Raw genomic sequence first — 21,004 nt, forward strand, 5'->3', positions numbered from 1 at the left:
CAACGAACTCCAGAATTATTTTAAGTGTAGTGAGAATACGTATTTATACAAGAAAAATGAGTCACGGTCGATTTAAGGACGTGTACCTAAAATACAGTTAGAAGTATCTACGTACATAATAAATTGTAATTAATTAGTAATTAATTTTGTGTTATACAATGCAAGGCCTACGGAAAGCTTACGTGGTGTAAGACTTTGAAACTTAGAAGAGGAACACACAATCAAACATTTGCAAGTTAACGCGACATTGAGTACTTGTGAACCGACGTTTTTCGTGTCGAAGACATTAACATTTCACTAAAGGAATATTCCCTGAGAGTCGTAGAAAATCGATAGGGATAGATAGTGACAAGGGGCAGCAAGAGATGGCAGCACATTTTTTATATTCTTGTAATTCAGTGAAAAGTTATGAAACCAAAGAAAAAATGAAGATTATTAAACGAAGAAATAAAATTTCACTCTTGTTTCTCACATTGAATAATAGCATGAGCAATATACTAGCAGAAGAATGTAATACTCTAACTAGCTCATCATCTCCCGTGATATTGTACTGTACTTGTTTTAATGTAAGTCAATGTATGTCAAAGTACTGCACTACTCACGTTTTCATATAGGCCTACTATCATTCGCATGGCGATCTCGTGCATAGGAATGTACAGTATATTAACAACGTACATAACATCACCACAGAAACGTTCTCAGCACATAGAGATCATTAACACAAATAACTTCTGTCAAAATGTTTCTTTGATGCCTCATCTCAACGCTACGCATCCTCGAAACATCAGAATTGTATCCTGGATGTGTCTAACCATGCAGCAAAGGTCCACATTAATAGTTGATTTGGCGTTTTAAGTCCACTATATGCACAGTAATGCTATCAGGACTGGACCTACAGTTTAAAGTGGGATCCGAACCACTATTTGCCTCCACCGGGTATCGAACCTGGAACCCCTGTCGAATAAACAAAATAAATGCGTTTTCCGATAATAAAGTATTCTATGTCTGAAGAGGTTGCACAGTAAAGTATATCTGAATTAGGTATACTTTCAAATAATATACCGCACTACGACACCAGGGGTCCCTGGCTTCGAATCTCGGCGTGGGTGTTCTTTATGGGTGTACGGACAACGAAGTTAGTAATTAGATGTGTTTTATACAGCGTATATTGTAGATTGAATTGTATCTTCTGCAAATATTCTGTATAAAGAAACTGCCGGAGTACTAAGGTGAGTGTACTCTCATCAAATCCATCATATCTTCATATATCCTCGTCGTCGCGATTAATAAAAAGTGGCAGAAAATCGAGGCAAAAATGAAAGCAAATATTATACGAGAATCTCCAAAGAGACCTCTTGAGGAAACATTTAATAGCCCTATATAAATATGTGTATGTTTCTCGTTTCGATTTTAGAAGGTTAATACCAGTAAAGAAAAAATATATTTTTCCAGGTCCAGGTTGGTACTGGAGAAGAATTGTTTGAGCCCTGATCTGGAATTGAACCCAGTACCTTTCTGCCATTAACAACCATTCACGTCCGGTACACAATATAACTAATTAGCCACTCAGCAGACTTGCCACCTTTCCAATATTTCTTTGAGGAAAACAAACCGAAGCCCAAAGTTAGGTAGGTACCCTTCATCCTCTCTACCCTAGCTAAAAAGTAAAAATACTTGCATGGTTTAGAAGATTATTGTTTATGAACGTTCTCTGCTGCTTTTAGCCCGATGTGCAATGGTGAAGTAAAACACCTCCGTTTCCGTAGCCTGAAGCAGCACAGCCTAAAGGCTTCGCGCAAGAAAATATAGTAACCAAAACGTCAGTCCAACACAAGACCACACAGGACATTGCCTAGCGCTTAATAAATACAAAATATTAATGAAAAGTAAAAAAAAAAAAAAAGTGTTCCCCTGTGCATAGCACCACGCCATGAAGGCGTATAGGGGGTGTGGGGGTAACGCCCCACACTTTCTTGATCCGGTCGTGAGTGGGGGTGATGTGATCAGCATCACGCCCCTGACCGCCTTTACCCCCCAGGGTTTCCCCCAGGTACCCATGTTATTCGACGCTGGGTGGGCGCCGGGGCCGCTTCCACCGTTAGAAAAGTTCCCGGATTTGAACCGGCCGGGGATTGAACCCGGGACCTTGAGCATGGTAGTCAGACGCGTTACCGACTGAGCCTAGTAAATTATTTACAGTAAATATTAATTATTTTACATTCAAATGCATCATAAAAGGAAGCAAATCAAACACAGAGGACTGAAAACTTGCGAAACGAAAATATTGTTAGATTTATTGGTGTTTATAATTTTACGTAGTGTTAGTTAAGATTGATGCTGATAGGAATATTCGACCTTCTTATTAGGTTAGGACTGCTTAGTTTGGTGGCATTATCGATTGCACGTGTTTTCTCGCTATTTGAGTGCATACAACCTGCTTAAACGAACAATAACCGGCGAATATAAGAGGTTTTCTTTACATACGCGGGTTGTATTTTGAGATCAAATATCCATATTGTTTACGCGCCCTGGTGATATTTGGGTTCTAGTTTTAAGTCCACTTTATGGAGAGATTAGCTAATCGGTACTGGACCTACAGTTTAAAGCGGGATCTGAACCATTCCACCGGGTATCGAGCCCGGAAACCTTTGATTAAAAGGCAACGATGTTAGCACTACGTCATCGGGGATGCACGTTTCCGCGCCCTGGAACACGTTTTACATTACATAAAACATCGAAATATATCAATTTAAAAATAATTTGGCATTCTTCTCGAGGCTGTCAGGACTGGAGAAACCATACCCGGAATTCGAACAAGGGAGGAAATAAAAATGCATGTTAGAACATGCTTCCCCATTAGAGGAAGCTGTCGAAATTGTTGACGCGGTACATAAATAACTTTCACACTTACCGGACAAGCAAGGAAGAAGAGCAAATGTTATCAGGAAGAGAAGTCTCCCTCTAGACACAAGGTTATCTTCAGGGCTGGCCATGGCTGACAAAATTTATGTCTCCGTCACTTGTGTTGGCGACGACTTGACAGATATCTGTTTCTAAACAGGACACTGACACAAGCCAGTCACTCGCACGTTTCGAACTTTTCTGGGGGGTCAGTTTACAATGTTACAAAACACATCAACTGAAAGCATCATTTCACCAATGTTAGGGCAACACTATACTTCAGTTCCTGCAGCAGTTTAATATAGAAACACAGACACACGTCACGAAAGCAAATATTTTCAGTTTTGAAGTTCATTTTTGTTAAAATATCGTAATTTTAGAAGTTTTGTTGTCTTTACTGTTGTCTTAATCGACACGGTACACTAATCCATTTTCACAGAACAGTAAAACACGGTACGAATATTGACTGACTACAGTTCTGTACATCCACTGTCAGAATACGCGTTTTTCAAATACTGATAATTCACAAAACAATTACAGTACATGTCTTCACTTATTAAAAGTATTTAATTACCTTTACGTACAGTGAAACACTAGGAGAATACATTCCGATCATTGTGCAGCGAAGTGAAACTAACCCAGTGCTGTATTTCTATCCCCACTTTAGTCCGACGAAAGAGGAAAATTGGGCACAGGCAGTTCCGCGCTGCCCAGCTTACTACTTCGTTCACTCGTACGCCGCGCACATTGCGTGGCGCTAGTTGTCCGTTGCTACACGGAGTTCTGTGTTTCGGCGCGTTGCACTCGAGACTGAGCGACCGGCAGCTCTCTCGCTATGTTTAAAAGCCAAATGGCAACAGGACCCGCTGTGCGGAAGGCTGTGGGACATGCGCCTAGGAAGCAGAGAGCGCTTCAAAAGAGACAGAGAAAAGTGTGGGGGAGGGAGGGCGGTTGCGGGGGAGAGAAATGCAATCCCTATTTCTCAGATGGAACGTAAACCGAACGTTCGCTTTTCGCAGCAGTGGAAATGCGTATTCGCATAGGCCTGCGCGGACTAATTTATTTGGGCGTGTTTCAATTTCCTATCTGGGCAATGTTAGCCTAACTGTGGCACCTTCATGTTCCCTTTTCACAGAAACTATTAGGTACATGAAGATGAAATTTTAACATTATAGTCTCTGCCAGGACTCGAAATGGACCGGAGGGGACCGGAACGGCATTCCGGTTCGTTAATATTCCGAACGTTGTTGCTCCGGTTCGTTTATTTTTTTTTAAAAAAAAACATATTTCATTATATTTTCCTTTTCAGTGTCAACTACCCCTCTATGTGGAGAGCATTGAAGCTTAGCAGAGTACGGCAGCGTCTGTGTTGCCTTCATTTGTTTTGTACCGTGTGGCCCTCGTTTTTACGTTTCATTTGTTAATTATTATTATTTGCAGTGTCTTGTGATTTCCATTGTTCTGGTAGAGATATCATATTGCACAAGATCTTTATACAAATTTGGGTTCTCTTAAAAAGTAAAGTGCCCCCCTGTGCTTTGCACCACGCCCTGAATGCGTATGGGGGTGTAAAGTTAGGGCCCCACACTTTCTTGATCACGGCCGAAGGTGAGGGTCATGTGAACAGCACCTCGCTCCTGTCAACCTTTACTCCCCAGAGTTTCCTCCAGGTACCCACTTTATACGATGCTGGGTGGGCGCCGGAGCCGCTTCAACAGGTGGAAAAAAAATCCCGGTTCTCCCCCGCCGTGGATCGCATCCGGGTCTCTCGCATGGTAGCCAGGTGCCCTAACGACTGATTCGGGTTCTCTGATTATGGTCATTCTTCTTTCTTTCATATTTTTTCTTTTACATTTTAACTGATTAACGTAACTGTATATAATGGACTAAGAATCCTAAATGAAACTCAAATTAGGCATTCCTCTGTATTTCTGATGTAAATATTTTAGCACATGTCATGTCATTAATTGTTAATATCCTCGCTGCACCAACCGGAAACAAAAAAGACAACACCATGTTCACGAAAGTCGTTCCGTTTAGTGAAAATTTCCATTTCGAGTCGTGGTCTCTGAAGCTTTCCATCGTTGTGACGATATTAATATTCTTTAAGTAATGAAAGTAAACAATTGAAAATCAATATTAGTACAGGATAACCAATTGTAAGAAATGTAACGCAATGCAAGGATCTATAGGTAACATCAGCTGTAGGTTCAGTTGTTTCACGTTTGCATTTCGTATTACTTCATAAAATATAGATATTGTACCTGGTCATTTGATAGTTAGTACCATGTGTTACATATCATTTTAAACGACAGAGTTCCAGCATTGAGACGAAATCGAGATCTGATATTTTTCTTTATATATCTTACCGATTGGGACTCCATTAACAATGCCTTTATTTGTGATTTCCAAATTTATGTTATAAAACTTCATGCGACATAGTCTTCCATTAATCAGCAAATATTTCGCAATAACACTATGACAATAATAGAATAGTTACTTTTTTTACTTATGGAATATTCCACTCAAAACAAATATATATATTTGTTATAATGTAGCTACACTGCTATTTTAACATTAAAGGGGCGTGTTAAAAATTTTCTATTACTTTTCTTTAAACATACAGGGTGGGCACAAAGTCGCTTTCCCCAAAACAATTATTTCTTCATTTATTGGGGAAAGCAACTTGTGCCCACCCTGTATTTAAGGGGGCCCTTGGGATTTTCTGTCTTTTAGATATTTCACAAATATTACTTTTTAATAGTAGATAAATCCAACCCTTGATTACAGGCAAAATAGTAATATTGAAATATTTATATTTAATTTGCACAAATTGATTTTAATAAGTATTAACACAAAGAATTGAGGATATGTACACTTCACTCAAATTTCTTAGTCTTTTGAGCGAACTGACTGCCATTCACGATTTCCGTCTGATCAAATTTTAAAAAGAAGAAAATTCCGGAAGCTTGTTCAATGTATTTTGCATTATTTGATGTTTGCGTAAATGTTTTAATATTAACTATTATACATTTTAATGCAGAACGTCATTTCACCAGTCGTTAATCTCTTAGCTGTAGTGATGAGACAGAAAAGACAACACAAGGTTAACGAAAGCAAAGCATTGCTTTTAATGAAATTTTCCATTTCGGGCCCTTGCAAAAGAAACTTAAATAATTATGGCATGTTATAATGTTTAAACTAACACCGTAGCTTTAATGAACACAAGGAAATGGAATTCCTAGAAAGAATTCCATACCTTGCATCTCCAAAGAATTTTGATTTTTGTTTATGATGGATGTTACAATAGATTAAATTTTAGAATATCCTTAAATTGTATTACCTTTCTTAACTAGCTAGGAAGAAATGAACAATATCTGATTATGAAAAAGAAAAGACACCAGGGTTATAAAACTTGTGTACTAGTTCGTTGTAAAAGAATATTCTGTAGCTTCTGTAAATGATAGTATTTTTTGTAGAAAAAATGACCTACAACTGACAAAATATATAACTCTAGTCTAGTGCTGCCTCTCATTGTCATTTTCTGAAACTACTATGTACATTTTAAAACAAATTTTCTTAACACGAATATTCGATTAATTGTATTTTTCTCGGATTTTGTGTTTAGTCTATCGGCTAGCTATTATATATATATATATATATATATATATATATATATATATATATATATATATATATATATATGCTCGAGTTATCGATGGAACTTCGTTATTATAGTTGAAGGAAAACAGACGTATTGTTGTTTCGTGCATTCAGCGGCGGCGATTGGGTACCAAAACTTACGAAGGTCATAGGCGCCGCCACATAAGGGCAAGTGGGGACATTTGCCCCGTCCTGGCCTTTCCCTCGATGATCTTTTCTTCTTCTTTGTTAAGTAGGCATTTCTAAATAGACCCATTTTTCTGAGTTTTGCCTAATGCTGTGCAACGTATCTCATCAACTGTATATTTAAAGCTATTAATATGATTATCATTACAAACATAATGTACAGATTGTTTCAGTCACAACGAAAGGAACAGGGCCTACTGCCGGAGCAACACTTGGAATTCCTACAGTTGTCTCAGATTTGCAGCGGCAAGTCGTAAAAGAGTACTTTCGTAGGGAAATATTTGTGCCCGTCTTCAAGTCAACTATTTCTGTCTTGGATCTACGATTTTCATTCGAGAACCAGCATTGCCGGGAAATGTTCGTTTTCATCCCAAATTATGTCGTACATATTATATCGTATTATTAGTACAGCAAGTTGGTAACAAAATTGACAACAGTGTATTCTTATTAAAGCTGAATCGACACCGGGGCCGATTTATCGGTATCGGCCCAGTGGCATCGGTTAGAAATTATTTATCAGTATCTGCCGATACTTTTCCGATAGTCATTCACGGACTCCGCAAAATATCGGGAAAGTGTAATTATCCTGATAATTATGCAAACTGCGAAGTTTCTTTTCATTTTGAACCAGTTTTGTGTGAAAAAAGGGAATTTTGTGGTAATGTAACATGTAATTTAATATTATTATGTAATTCCAAATATTATAACCCTACCTCAGTGGTAGAATGGTTAGCGCAGTGCCCTACGATGTCAGGGGTTCAGGGTTCGAATCCTGGCAGGGCTCTAAATGGAAATTTTCAAGAAACGGAACACACTACTTTGTTAACATGTTATTATCTTTGTTTCTGACTACTACAGCGACGAAATTAACAACTAGTGAAGGACACGCTGTATTAGAAATAATAATAGTTAATATTAAAACATATTCACATAAACATGAAATAATATAAAATACATTCGACACAACTCTTCTGGAAATTCCTTCTCTTTTAAAATTTAAACAGACTAAAATCGTGAATAGTGTAGTTGAGACGTTCTAGTTTTTATTTACGCGTCGTATTATTATACTATTAATATTAACTTAATAATGAGAGTGAACGATGAGACTCGGTGAAGTACACAGACTCCTCTCAGGTACAGGGATAGTGTTAGGCAAAGACAATATTCACAGCACAGAGAAATAAAACCACATTACTGCAGTATGTATAAACTAAAAGGTTTTATTCTTTATTTATTGCAATTATAATCCAAATATACTTGAGACGAAGGCGAGGATTTCGCTTTGTCGATGAATTGACTCAATTAAAACGCATAAACTCAATGCGTGGCTATCGGCAAGCCTATGATCACATAGACCTAGCTTGCGCCCCGAACTACCACACCAAGAGATATGCAATGATAAATGAGCCAATATTTGCTCTTTAGCCTTTTATTTCCAAATTAATCCTTAGGCTAACTTTATTATTTGACGTAGAATGGTTGCAGTATTGTGCATATCATCACCACATGGCTATCGGCGTACCTATGATCACATAGGCCTAGCTTGCGCCCCGAACTACCATACCAAGATGTATGCACACACCGAGGAGTTCTTTTTAAGTTTAAAAGCTTCGTCGATCCGTGGCGAAAAACTGTGATGATTTCTTACGCGATATCCTCGCTTTTATACTCTTTTCGAGAACACAGATTAAAGTACAGATGAATCATTCACCATCTACAAAAGGATACTATCAACAAAACTGACATCTATACATCTTTAGAAATACAAATTCGTATAGTGCACTCTTGCAAACATGAAGATACATTAAACTACTCATAACAGAGCATAAAATACAATAAACATTAAACAAAAGATACATATTACAAACAGGGTGCAATATTACATATAATAACAAAGAAATTACGCTTTCTTTTACAAAAATAAATACATTAGTGACATATCTTCTACTGGTGACGTCACATAAAAATGTGGATCATATCATAGTCAGCTCGCGCAACTTTGTCTAACTATTTATTTATTTCTGACACAACAGGCGAATGTTCAATTACAATGTTCACACGATTTAATGACAAGAAATATTCTTTAAGTTGTAGGAATGTAAATAAACATAAAGCATGTTAGCGCTAAAGTAAATGTGCACAGCAGAAAGTATAGTTACTAAGCAGCTGAGTCATTATCACTGCAGGCTTTCATTTCGGAGGGGCTGGAATTCTAAGGTTGATATTACGTAGCTGTGTTCTAGGCGGAGGGAAGGGGGATACACTTTGTAATTACCATATTTAGTCTTAATTTTTATAGGTAAAGATACAAATTATAATTGGGGCTCATTTCAAGGAGTTTGCATTTAATATTTTGGGTTTTCCTTGAGTTTCATTTGAACATTATGATTTTCTCAAAATTTCGGGGTTGGTTGTACTCCCATCAGCTTCCCCTTGCGTACGCCAGTGGACTAAATAATAACACAAGTTAGATTGATAAGGGTTATATAAAATATCAGGCTATCCTGCATAATAATAGCCTACACGAATGCAACATTTCTAATATTACAACGTATTATCTTTAAGAATAAATTTGTACAAAGATATAATGCTTTTTTGCGTATCAGGACTTGGATTTATTATTCACTGGTTTGAAATTTTGCTGTTGGGCTAAAGAGGGAAAGAAAAAAGTCCGATGGAAAAGCACTGAATAAGGAAAGTCTAGAAAAAATGGAATATTGCAAATTGTATGTTGGTTTCAATTTAATAGCTCCGTACTTAGCTGCAACTTACTAACAAACTGTGTATGCTTTTATATTATGAAATTCACAATGGACACGAATCAATGAAGATCACGAACAATAACCCGTACTTGGCTGTACCGGGATAATAAACCTTTTCGAGCAGGCCTCATCTCCAGGAAGCTATCAACTCGGGGCAAGCTCCGGCACCTACCGACCTGTTGGGTGAGATGAGTCAAGGCAAATGGATAATAATCCTTTTCCTGCTCCCACAAAAATAGGCAATAGTTAGGCTGGAGAGTTCGATGAACTAATCGATCTATAACTACGCACTCGACTTGACTGTACCACGAGATTTTGTCTCTAACTACGCACTCGACTTGACTGTACCACGAGATTTTGCCTCTAACTACGCACTCGACTTGACTGTACCACGAGATTTTGTCTCTAACTACGCACTCGACTTGACTTTATCACGAGATTTTGTCTCTAACTACGCACTCGTCTTGACTGTACCACGAGATTTTGTCTCTAACTACGCACTCGACTTGACTGTACCACGAGATTTTGTAGCTTACATAGCAACGAATCTAAGAACACAGAAAGAGAATCCGACTTTGTGTAAAAAAATTGTGCATGGACATTGCTCTGTCAGAACAATCAAATCCACAAGGCCACAAATAATAATAATTATTAACAAATAAAGTATAAACGAGAACCACAAAGTGAAAAAAGATGAAGGCAACATAGACGCTATCATTCTCTGCTTAGCCCACTAGCGGTAACAATCCATCTCTACGTAGAGAGGGGAATCTTATACGAATGCTATAATATGTACTATTAGAAAGTATTAACAATTTAGTTTACACTGAAAAGGAAAATGTAGTGAATGGATTTTCCAAACCTTCAGCAATAAAAATGACACACCTATATCCTTAAATACTCGCTTCCCTGCAAGGCGTTGTGAGTTGCATAACTTTTCTATGAAATTATTTCTTGTTGAGGTCGTGTTTCGAAAAAAATATACATATAGGGTATGTTTTTGTAATCTTATGTATCTTCGCTGCCAGTTGGCCTTGATATTTATTATTTTGTAACACACCGAAAGCAATAGCATGTCCTGGAAATGATATCATGGCAGCATACCTCGGCAGGGTTTTATCTTTTGCCCTCAAATGAAGCCTGTATTACCATGCGTTCATACGATACAGACTTCATTTTATGCTCTCGCATTACAGGAAGGTTTCATGCGTTTCGTACTTGTATTTTTGTTACTTAGCGTAGAATTTTCTGCCAATCCTGGCTAATCGCGACGACGAGGATGAGTAATGATTAGATTTAAATGATGCATGAACTCTCACGAAAAACACCGGCGAGATCGAATGTCGGACCACTTAACATGCTTGGTCGGTGTTTCATATGTTTTGTCTAGAAGTGTTGCCCCTTATCGTAATTTGTTACATACACTGACAATACCGTACTAAAAAACTTGTCATTCTCGGACGTCAAGTACAAATGACAGAGCCAAAGCTGAATTTTCCGGCCTTGATTTTCAATGCATCATTACAACCCAGAAGTGTCAGTGACTGTACAAGATTGAACATGCCTTTTTTCGAGGTGTCGTAGCGTCGAAACGTGGCCAGCATCACGTTACCGATAAAATGAAAAATGTTCCCCAAATGCTATGAAAGTGTGGTATGGCATTGATGTAGTCACACATACAAACCCGAATATTAACCTCACTTTCACGTAGCACGCCATGGACTGCATTATGCAGACTAGCGAGGTTCTGGCGTCTGAACCCATGGCCAATATAATCATCTGTGGAACGTGTGTCGCGTACTGTCCATATGTGTTAGTGATTTTCCCTTCACTTTATCCATCGTATATCGGCCCCTGTGCCGGAGTGGTTAGCACATCGCGCTACGACGCCAGAGGTCCCGGGTTCGATTCCCGGCCTGGGCATGGATTCATAAATTTCATTACCTCATCACTCATCCCCATCTTCGAAAATTAGCCAAAAGTTGGACAAAAAGCGAAGTAAAATAAAGCAAATCAATCTACCATATAGCTGTGCATATTTCTATGTAAAAGCAGGCAAACCAAGCTGATTTTGGTTCGCTATATATATTTTTTTATTTTGGGGGGGATATTGCTGTTTTAAGCCCACTTTATGCACAGATAGGCTAAATGGGACTGAACCTACAGTTTTAAGTTGGATCAGAACCACTTTGCTATGTGCCTCCACCGGGAATCGAACCCGGCACCCCTTATGATTACAAGGAGACGACGTTATCACAACCCCATCGTGGAGGCCCTCGGCTCGCTCTTGTGTGTGCGTGTGTTGATTGATTGATTTGATTTTTATTAATTCTCTTTTCTGTCTCTTTTGGCTAATCGCGAAGATGAGGTTGATCGGTGATTATGATGAAGTGAATGAAGGGGAACTCACAAACATCCATTCGTAGGCCGGGATTCGAACCTTAGACCCCTGGCGTTAGTGGCGGCGATTGGGTTCCAAATCTAGGAGGGCAAGGTGCCAAAACTAGGTGGGGGAAGGACAGTTTACTTTCTTTTGTTAGATAAGTAAGGTGTAGTATATAAATAAATTAATATCGCGGGGCTGAATGTGGCAAACTGCAACCCATGCCCCCTGATCGCCACCACTGCCTGGCGTCGTAGTGCTGTACTCACTATTCTGCCACGAATATCGGGCGAGTTCTTGTGTGTGTGTGTGTAGAAATACAACTATATCCTAACAAAGAAACCAGCTTATTCGTTTCAACAATGTAGTTATAGTAAATTCCACAATTTGTACAATTTCCTGGAGTTCGCTTCATACCTTCCACACTAGGTGTACGCCGGAAGCATAAGGATATCATTCCAAGAACTAAAGCTTTGTAACGTGCCGAACAAATTCTCTGGATTCGCTATTACAAACATTTATACGAACTCCACTGGGAAATACAGCAAAAAGCAGAATCCGGGATTTCAGTTTGATCAATATATCATGTAAAGCTGCGTTTCGCGGCTTGGCAAATTTTTCGAGGGTTATGTTTGATCCCATGAAACAATTCCCCATTCGAAGAAAATTAAACATCATACACGTTAATATCACACAGGCGCACACATACACACACACACACACACCGCCTATCCAATTAAAGTGATTGAGGAACGTGTACCCAATGTGAGATTGACAATGCTAGATTGTACGCTTTCTGTAGCATATCATCCTTACATGATATGGCAAAATTGACCGAATTTTCTGTCTTCGTTCATACAAAAGGTTAAAGTTTAAAAGATGACATTCCATATCCCTCTCTAGTCCTTGCATCACTGCCATACTGACGGAATTGTTAGCCCAGTCAATAAAGGTTTCATGTCGGGAATAATTCCGTTAAAGCTGAATTTTGGTCAGTTGGTAGAACACTACTAGGAGTGCAAAATCTCAAAAGTCCCCGCCCACTCGCCCCAAACATCAATTTCGCAGACTCTCAGTTATTGGCATGTATCTCCGTTACCAATGGTTGTAGGCAGATAATCTATTCTTAGTCTTAATTCTCATTAGATAGACTACATAAAATATTCTGTTACTTTTTTGATAATTTCGGTGCTTTTGTCATAATTTAAAAAGAACTCTACACAAAGTGATGTTTTTACTATTTTAAAGGTTCTTGCGTTGTAACTTTTGAACGAATTAAATGACAGGAAATAGTTTCGAATAACAGTTGTAGCTTAATTTATAATCCTTAAACAATAGACGTTTGAATGAATTTAAATGTAAGGTACACTATAAAATGAGTCTCCAAATGGAGGAGAGTACCAAAAAAGTGTGTCTTTATCACAGTTCTGCGGTTAAGTCAGAATCATTGACTTCTTGATATAAGCAAGACACTTGGTAGAATTGTTACATCATTTTCAGTCGAGTAGCCAATCGCCATCTACGTGCTGACGGCTGCCATCTTGAAAACGGTCCGCCATATTGGATATTTCTTGATTGTATATATATATATATATATATATATATATATATATATATATATATATATATATATACTGGGTGATTTTTTTAACCTGAATCATTTGAATATCTTGAAAAAAAAATCATCCTACAAAAAAATGTTCCAAATAAAAAGGTGATAGTTTGGAGGGGGAAGTTTAGTGGTGCAACAAAAGAACACCCCCTCCCCCTGTTGTAGGTGGGAAGGGGGGCAACTTTAAAATTTCAAATAGAAACCCCCATTTTTTATTACAGATTCGGATTTTACGGAAAAAAATACATGTTTTGTCTGAAACATTTTTCTCGATTCTTGATAGATGGCGCTATAATCGACACATTTTCATTTCTTGAATGTTTACACTTTAAAACCAATGTATTTCATTTCGCAATTCATTTAAATTCAAAAAATAAAACATTCTCGTGCATGAACTTTGTACTAATTCTTGACAAATCTTTTGAGATTTCATTAAGCTGGTAATTCGCCTAATTACAACATTTAAAAGTTAGATTCGATATTTGTTTATTTTTTTTATTGTTGTGTCAAAGATGCTTGACAAAGCTACAAAAAAATAAAACAATGTCAAAAAACAGTTCCTTTTTAGACTTTTGCTGTTAAATCATTGTTTGTTTATCATTCTTTGTTTTTTATTGTTTTTTAGATCACAAGAATGCTCCGAGCGATTAATTTGACTAAGCTGTTGATACTTTTTAATATCAATGGATGTAGAATAGAAAATTGAAATGGTTCTCGTGTATGGAGAATCTGGTAGGAATCTCCGTCAAGCTGTCGTTGTTTATGCTCAGCGTTTTCCAGACAGGGTGCGTTCTTTCGCTTCGTTTCAACGTACAGTCAATCAATTTACTACTGAAGGAAGTGTTAAACCTAAACAAACGACCCGTCGAAGAACAGTTACTGGAGAAGAAAATGAAATTAATGTGTTAGCTGCTGTGGCCCATGATCCTCATGTCAGCTCGTGAGAAGTAGCTCGAAATTCCGGATTGTCCCAGAGCAGTGTTTTGAAGATTTTACAGCGTCATAAATATCATCCATATCATGTGTCATTGCATCAAGAACTTCATGGCGATGATTTTCAAAATCGAGTGACGTTTTGTCAGTGGGCACGTGAACAAATACAAATAAACCCAAATTTCTTTCGTCTGGCATTGTTCTCTGATGAGTCATCTTTTACAAACCACGGAACGGTCAATCTGCATAATAAGCATTACTGGAGTGTCGAAAATCCGGACTGGCTGCGCCAAGTTGAGCATCAGCGTCCATGGACTGTAAACGTGTGGTGTGGAATTGTTGATAACAAACTCATCGGTCCCTACTTCATTGATGGAAATTTGAATGGTCAACAGTACCGCGACATTCTTCAAAATGAACTGCCAATATTACCTGAAGATCTTAACCTGGAGACAGAACATGTGGTTTCAGCAGGATGGATGTCCAGCGCAATATTCGAGAGCAGCACGTGAAGTACTCGACCGTGACCTCAATGGCCGATGGATCGGCAGAGCTGGTCCTGGAAATTGGTCTGCCAGATCACCAGATCTTACTTCACCAGTATTCCTTTTGTGGGGCTACCTAAAAGATAAAGTGTATCGAGAATTGTCAACTACTTGTGAAAATATGATAGAGCGAATCCAAAACGCTTGTGCCATAATTGAACCAGAGGTAGTTTTGAGTTGTGTACATTCATTCGAAGCGCGGATCAATAAATGTATTGAAGTTGAAGGTCACCATTTTGAACATTTAATGTAATTGAGAAGTGAATGTAGTTTAGTAGCCATCGAGATATCTAGAGCTAAGAATTGTTGAGTAATTTTGTATTTTCAAAATAAATTTATTTGTTTTACAACAATTTCAAGTCCTGGAACAAAAATGTTTTATTTTTTGAATTTAAATGAATTGCAAAATGAAATACATTGGTTTTAAAGTGTAAACATTCAAGAAATGAAAATTTGTCGATTATAGCGCCATCTATCACGAATCGAAAAAAATGTTTCAGACAAAACTTATGTATTTTTTTCCGTAAAATCCGAATCTGTAATAAAAAATAGGGGTTTCTATTTGAAATTTCAAAGTTGCCGCCCGCCCCACCTACAACAGGGGGAGGGGGTGTTCTTTTGTTGCAACCACTAAACTTCCCTCTCCAAACTATCACCTTTTTATTTGGAACTTTTTTTAGTAGGATGATTTTTTTTCAAGATATTCAAATGATTCAGGTTAAAAAAATCACCCAGTATATATATATATATATATATATATATATATATATATATATATATATATATATATATATATATATATATATATATATATATATCGGGGAAACGGAGGCACCTATCAACTTCCGATTTTCTCAGAAATGCTCCAAATAGTGCAAACTTTCATAATGTATAAATATACCTATTTTTGAAAAATAAAAATATAGTTGCTTTGTAGAGAAACGCACTATTTATAACATTTTATGTTAATAACTTCGAGTTGAATGTCTTGATAATTCTCGAACCAAACAGTAATATTTTATATTTTTTAAAGTCACGAAATGTTTGTTAGGAGACATTAGATGAATTGAATCCTTAACATAGCCCTACTATTTTTTTATTTATAAATTTACCTTAAATAACATTTTTACAATTTATATACAACCTAATTTGATTTCTGAAAATAGGAATCATTGAAATTCACACAGTATTAAATTATTTTATTATTTGAAAGGAAAAACACAAATACTACAAAATATAATATTTAGAAGTAAGACATTTGACAATATGCTTTTTCCAGCATGCCTGGATAAGAAGGCAACCACTTAAAGAATGATACATTTGGTAGCGATGTTGCATATTATTCAAGAGCTCCCGGATTCGATATATGGTGAAAGTAGATAGTGATTCGGATCCAACTTTAAACGCTATGTCCGGTCCTAATTAGCCTATCTGTGCATAAAGTGAACTTGAAGCGAACATCTAGATCCTGAAATATTCGCCTTCCTGTATGACGTCATGTATGTTACGTAAGGCAATGAGCGAATTTCAATAGAAAATCTTCAATGACAAGTTTGACCAACCCCATTAAGTTAGGCAACACGTGTGACGTACTGTCGGTAACTAGTATTTCATGATTAGGTTTGAATGATTGGTTTGATAAATTCTACCTCGCATTTCTGCCACTTTCAGCTGATCGCGAAGATGATGGTGAGTTATGAAGTCATGACATTGGTGAAGAGACAATCACAAAGAACGCCTATTTCGGGATTCGAACCCGGGACCCATGGCATCGTAGCGCGTTGTGCTAACCACTCCGCAATGGAGTTAGACATTCAGTATCTATATATTCCATTTCAATGCATCTGACTGTACATATTTACTTCCATGAATGCGTACAGTTTTGTGTAAAACAAATTGTGACATTTGCCCAAATATCTTTAATATCATAGTAAATTTGAAGTTTATTTATTATTTTCCTTTCTCCAAGTATACCGCATCTTTATGTGTATGGCTGCATCCAAACATTATTGTCAAATTTAGCAAATTTATGGTCTTTTTTGCCACTGATGTATGGAAACACTTAAAAACCATAGACCCATGAACTCACTATCGTTGCTACCATTAATACATTCAAAAAGTAAAAGTCTAAAAGATCAGGACGTTGACCAAATGTACTATTACATTTCAGGCTTTTTCTACAGCGCTCCCCCCTCCTCTTGGCCCTTTTTTTCATCCGGTCGAGGAAACTTCGTTTTTGCGTAGAGTCAATTTAAATACCAAATTGAGTGGGCTAAAGTGTTGGCTGGAATTAGCAATTCTGACGGTGATACGCGGTTGTTCATTTGGAATGTACATTTGAATTCGGTCGACTCCCATTGGAAAAGTCAATTGTAATGACTGCGGAAGTAGGTTTAGTATATCATGAGGCTTACGTTGACCACAAAAAGAAAAAAAAACACGGATTCCTCTCTATTATTCTCCCTTTTTATCTGAATAAAGATACCATTAGGCTTTTTTTTTCTTACCAAAGATTTTCTTCAACTTGTAAAATGTGCTAAAAGATTACGTACAATGGGTTCACTGCAAGAATTTTCCAGCCAATCTGAGACAAATAGTTTTAGCTTGTATTATACTGTTCCCATTCTCTCTGCAGTAACATAATTAATTTTCTGTGCGCGAGTTCTGGTGTCATTTTGCCCATGAATATACTAGTCGTAGCTGTACAGATCGTAATATAAAGTATACAACTTCAATATAGCAGGTACAGTGTCATCACCATGTTCGTGCACTTTGTTTGGCCCAATAAGAGCTTCAAGAATTAAAATAAAACTCAAAACAGGCTGTTGACAATTTCTGCACCAGCATGCATAATAATCCATCGCTTAAAAACACATAGGATGTAAAACAAAAATTAATAAAAATAGTCATGGACAATTTGCCGAGCAATACTAGTGGATCTCACTGTACGTCGAGTGGTAGGGCCTTATCACATGCACTGTAATCTTAGGTGCAAGTTTCCTCCACAGTTACCATTGGAACAACCAATGATATTTCGCGGAATCCCCGGGTAGTATTTGTTTGCATCGGCTTCGATCTTACAACGGACAGACAATAATATACTTTTATTATTATTATTATTATATTATTATAATTATATATAGCATGTTCCAATGTGATCTAATTTTATAATTATGTATTCAATTTTTTTAATTTTGTATAACCAATTTTGACATAGTGATATACCTGGTTGTTTAATCGTTATCATCACTTAAATAAATATTATTATTATTAGAACAATACACAGTTAATTGCACTATATTATACAGGGTGTCATTTTAATGGCGCCCACGGACCACGGAAACGTACAAAGGACATCAAAACAAACTACTTTTCTCAGTAACATTTTTCTCGTTGGTGCATCGTTTCGGCGATACAGTCGTTCAGAAAAGCCCGTTTTGCCGCCTGAATGCTGGCAACCACACACAACATTTTATTGCATTTGTGACGTCATATCCCGTCGTGAAGCGGTGCGTTCCAGGGTTGCCAGGAACACACATACTCTGTGAAAAATGACATAGCTACAATCAACCACATTATGTACCGTAACACAAAACGAGAAAACACGTTCTGTAACCTAACAGGAAGTAAACAAACGATACGAAAAATGGTAGAAAGAAAATATAATTCAAGTGGAAGTGGTCATATCGAATTTTGTCTCAACTTACATGTCAAACATTTGCAAATCGAGTTACCAAGTTGGCATCTACAATTTTGTCTATCCACTTCGTTCTTCTGATACTAGTTGTCTGTGACACATTAAACAGATGACAAAATAGAAATGAAAGAACTCAAAATTCCAAAGGTAAGCAACAGATAATATAATGTATATTCAGAGCATTATGAGGCAAGTGTCAAAAATGATTGAAAATACAGGGATATAAGTAGTAGTAATACAAGCTGTAAGACGACTATGTGTTTATCTATGCACCGGATACACATGTAATAGTTTGCAAATGTGAACAGGGCAGTATATTCGGTACTGATTCATCATTAGATTGTTACTGTGGTTGTACTTGTTTTAGCCTTAATGTAACAACGTGAACCTCGGATACTTCCCTTATAAGCACAAAAGTACCGCATGACATCTGGACACAAACCTGTATATCAACCTTGCAACGAGATTTGCAAATATTTGACATGTAGTTGGGCCTAAACAGCCACGTGTAAGCTGTAAGTCCAATAAAATTTATTGTTGTTGATATTTTAGATGTAGGCTGAGACAAAATCCGACATTGACATTTCATTTTGAATACGTTTTTTACCATTTCTCATATCGTTGGTTCACTTCCCCCTTTCCCTGAGATGACTGCTGATCTTTTAGCTGGTAGGCTATGATGTTCGGTCTGCTGGACGCGTTTCTCTCTTCGTTTTACAGCTAATAATGTGGTTGGTAGTTTGTCATTTTTCACAAAATTTGTGTGTTCCTTGCAACCCTGCCGTGCGCTGTTTCGCCGCAGGATATGACGTCACAGGTACGATCAAATGTTGTGTTGGGTTGCCAGCATCCAGGCGGCAAGATGGTCTTTTTTGAACGGCTGTAGCGTCGAATCGACGCACCAACGAGGAAAATGTTACTGAGAAAAGTTGTTTGTTTTGATGTCCTCTATACGAATCTGTGGCCCGTGGGCGCCATTAAAATGACACCCTGTATAACAATAAACAATTATTAGTATCAGAGATATAATAGTTCTCGTTGAAAACTGTAACTTGAAGTGTAAATATGCTACTCTCACTTGTTATGTTATGTTATTCTACAGCTTATGTATTTCATTCGTGTATCTTTGTACTTTTGTATTTGACTTAGTGCTGTATTAGGTTTCATACTGTGCTCAACACTTAAAAATAAACGATTATATTATATTATTATTTGAGTAGGGTTACACTTAAGCCTGTAGTTTATTTTACACTAATTATTTTACTATAGAAACAGCTTTTTGCCCCACACGAATTAATTTGTTATGCTATACAATTATGCAGAATGATTATAGATGTACAGAATATAGAAAATTATAAGTGTATACAATTGAAAAACATAAGAGAGAAAAGGAAGTAAATATAAACAGTGTTGTAATTAGTATATGTGAAGGAGGCAATGAGGAAATGAGGCACAGTGTCAGTATTCATAGATTAAGGTCCTAATTTGTTGTTTAAATTTGGCCAATTTTTTCTCCTTTCTCCAGGCTACAGGCAGTTGATTCCACAGCTTACTTGCCAGCGATGACAGGGATTTCGAACCGTATCTTGCCTTAGTATTGATACTCGGATACTATTGGTGTTATTAGATGGCAATTTGATTTGATTTGATTTAGTTTATTTTACTTCGCGTTTTGTGCCTCTTGGCTAATTTGCGAAGATGGGGATGAGTGAAGAAATGATGAAATTGATGAATGGACATTCACAAACAACCAAGCCCGACCGGGATTCGAACCCGGGACCCTTGGCGTCGCAGCGCGATGTGCTAACCACTCGGCTACAGGGTCGGGCTATTAGATGGCAATGAATCGACTTCTGTGACGAAGTGGTTATAACAGCGCGATACAGGAATTGTCTTCAAAATAAGACTTTTGTCATTAAATTGAAAACAAGCATGTCAATTAGTTTGTTAAAGAATAGCGCTTTGAATTCGTATGGGAATAATCCTATGGAATTAGTAAATAGAATTATTGAAAATATGGTAATAAATATTAAGTTTCTTCCTTGGTGGTTCTATCAAAAGAAATGTTTAAAATTCTACATACACACACACATACAGGGTGACTCTTATAGAACCGGCTTGACAAAATGAGCTGTAATATAAAATATACCATGTAGGCGTAATTTATATACGACGTACCTTGGATAGTGTGCCGTTGATTGTGATCAGAACATGTGTTGAAAGTGTCCGCCGTTTTCAAGAAGGTACGGCTTCTCCCGCGTTTGTAAATTCGCCGTGACTCACCGCAGTGTATATCCAGTGATGTTTACTGAAGGACAGGGT

General features: G+C 37.3%; 1 protein-coding gene across 1 annotated transcript in view; it reads right to left on the minus strand.

Moving 5' to 3' along the window:
• Nucleotides 1–3,722, minus strand: part of LOC145986632 (protein sax-3-like) — a 440,100-nt gene extending 436,378 nt beyond the window's left edge. Inside the window, exon 1 of the mRNA XM_083120875.1 lies at nucleotides 2,912–3,722. Within this exon, the coding sequence (XP_082977001.1) occupies nucleotides 2,912–2,993 (82 nt within the window). The 5' untranslated portion in view covers nucleotides 2,994–3,722. The remainder of the gene's footprint in view (nucleotides 1–2,911) is intronic.
• Nucleotides 3,723–21,004: the final 17,282 nt, after the last annotated feature.

Source organism: Lepisma saccharinum, chromosome 4 (assembly GCF_977018435.1).
Source record: "Lepisma saccharinum chromosome 4, izLepSacc3.1, whole genome shotgun sequence".
NCBI classification, from domain to species: Eukaryota; Metazoa; Arthropoda; class Insecta; order Zygentoma; family Lepismatidae; genus Lepisma; species Lepisma saccharinum.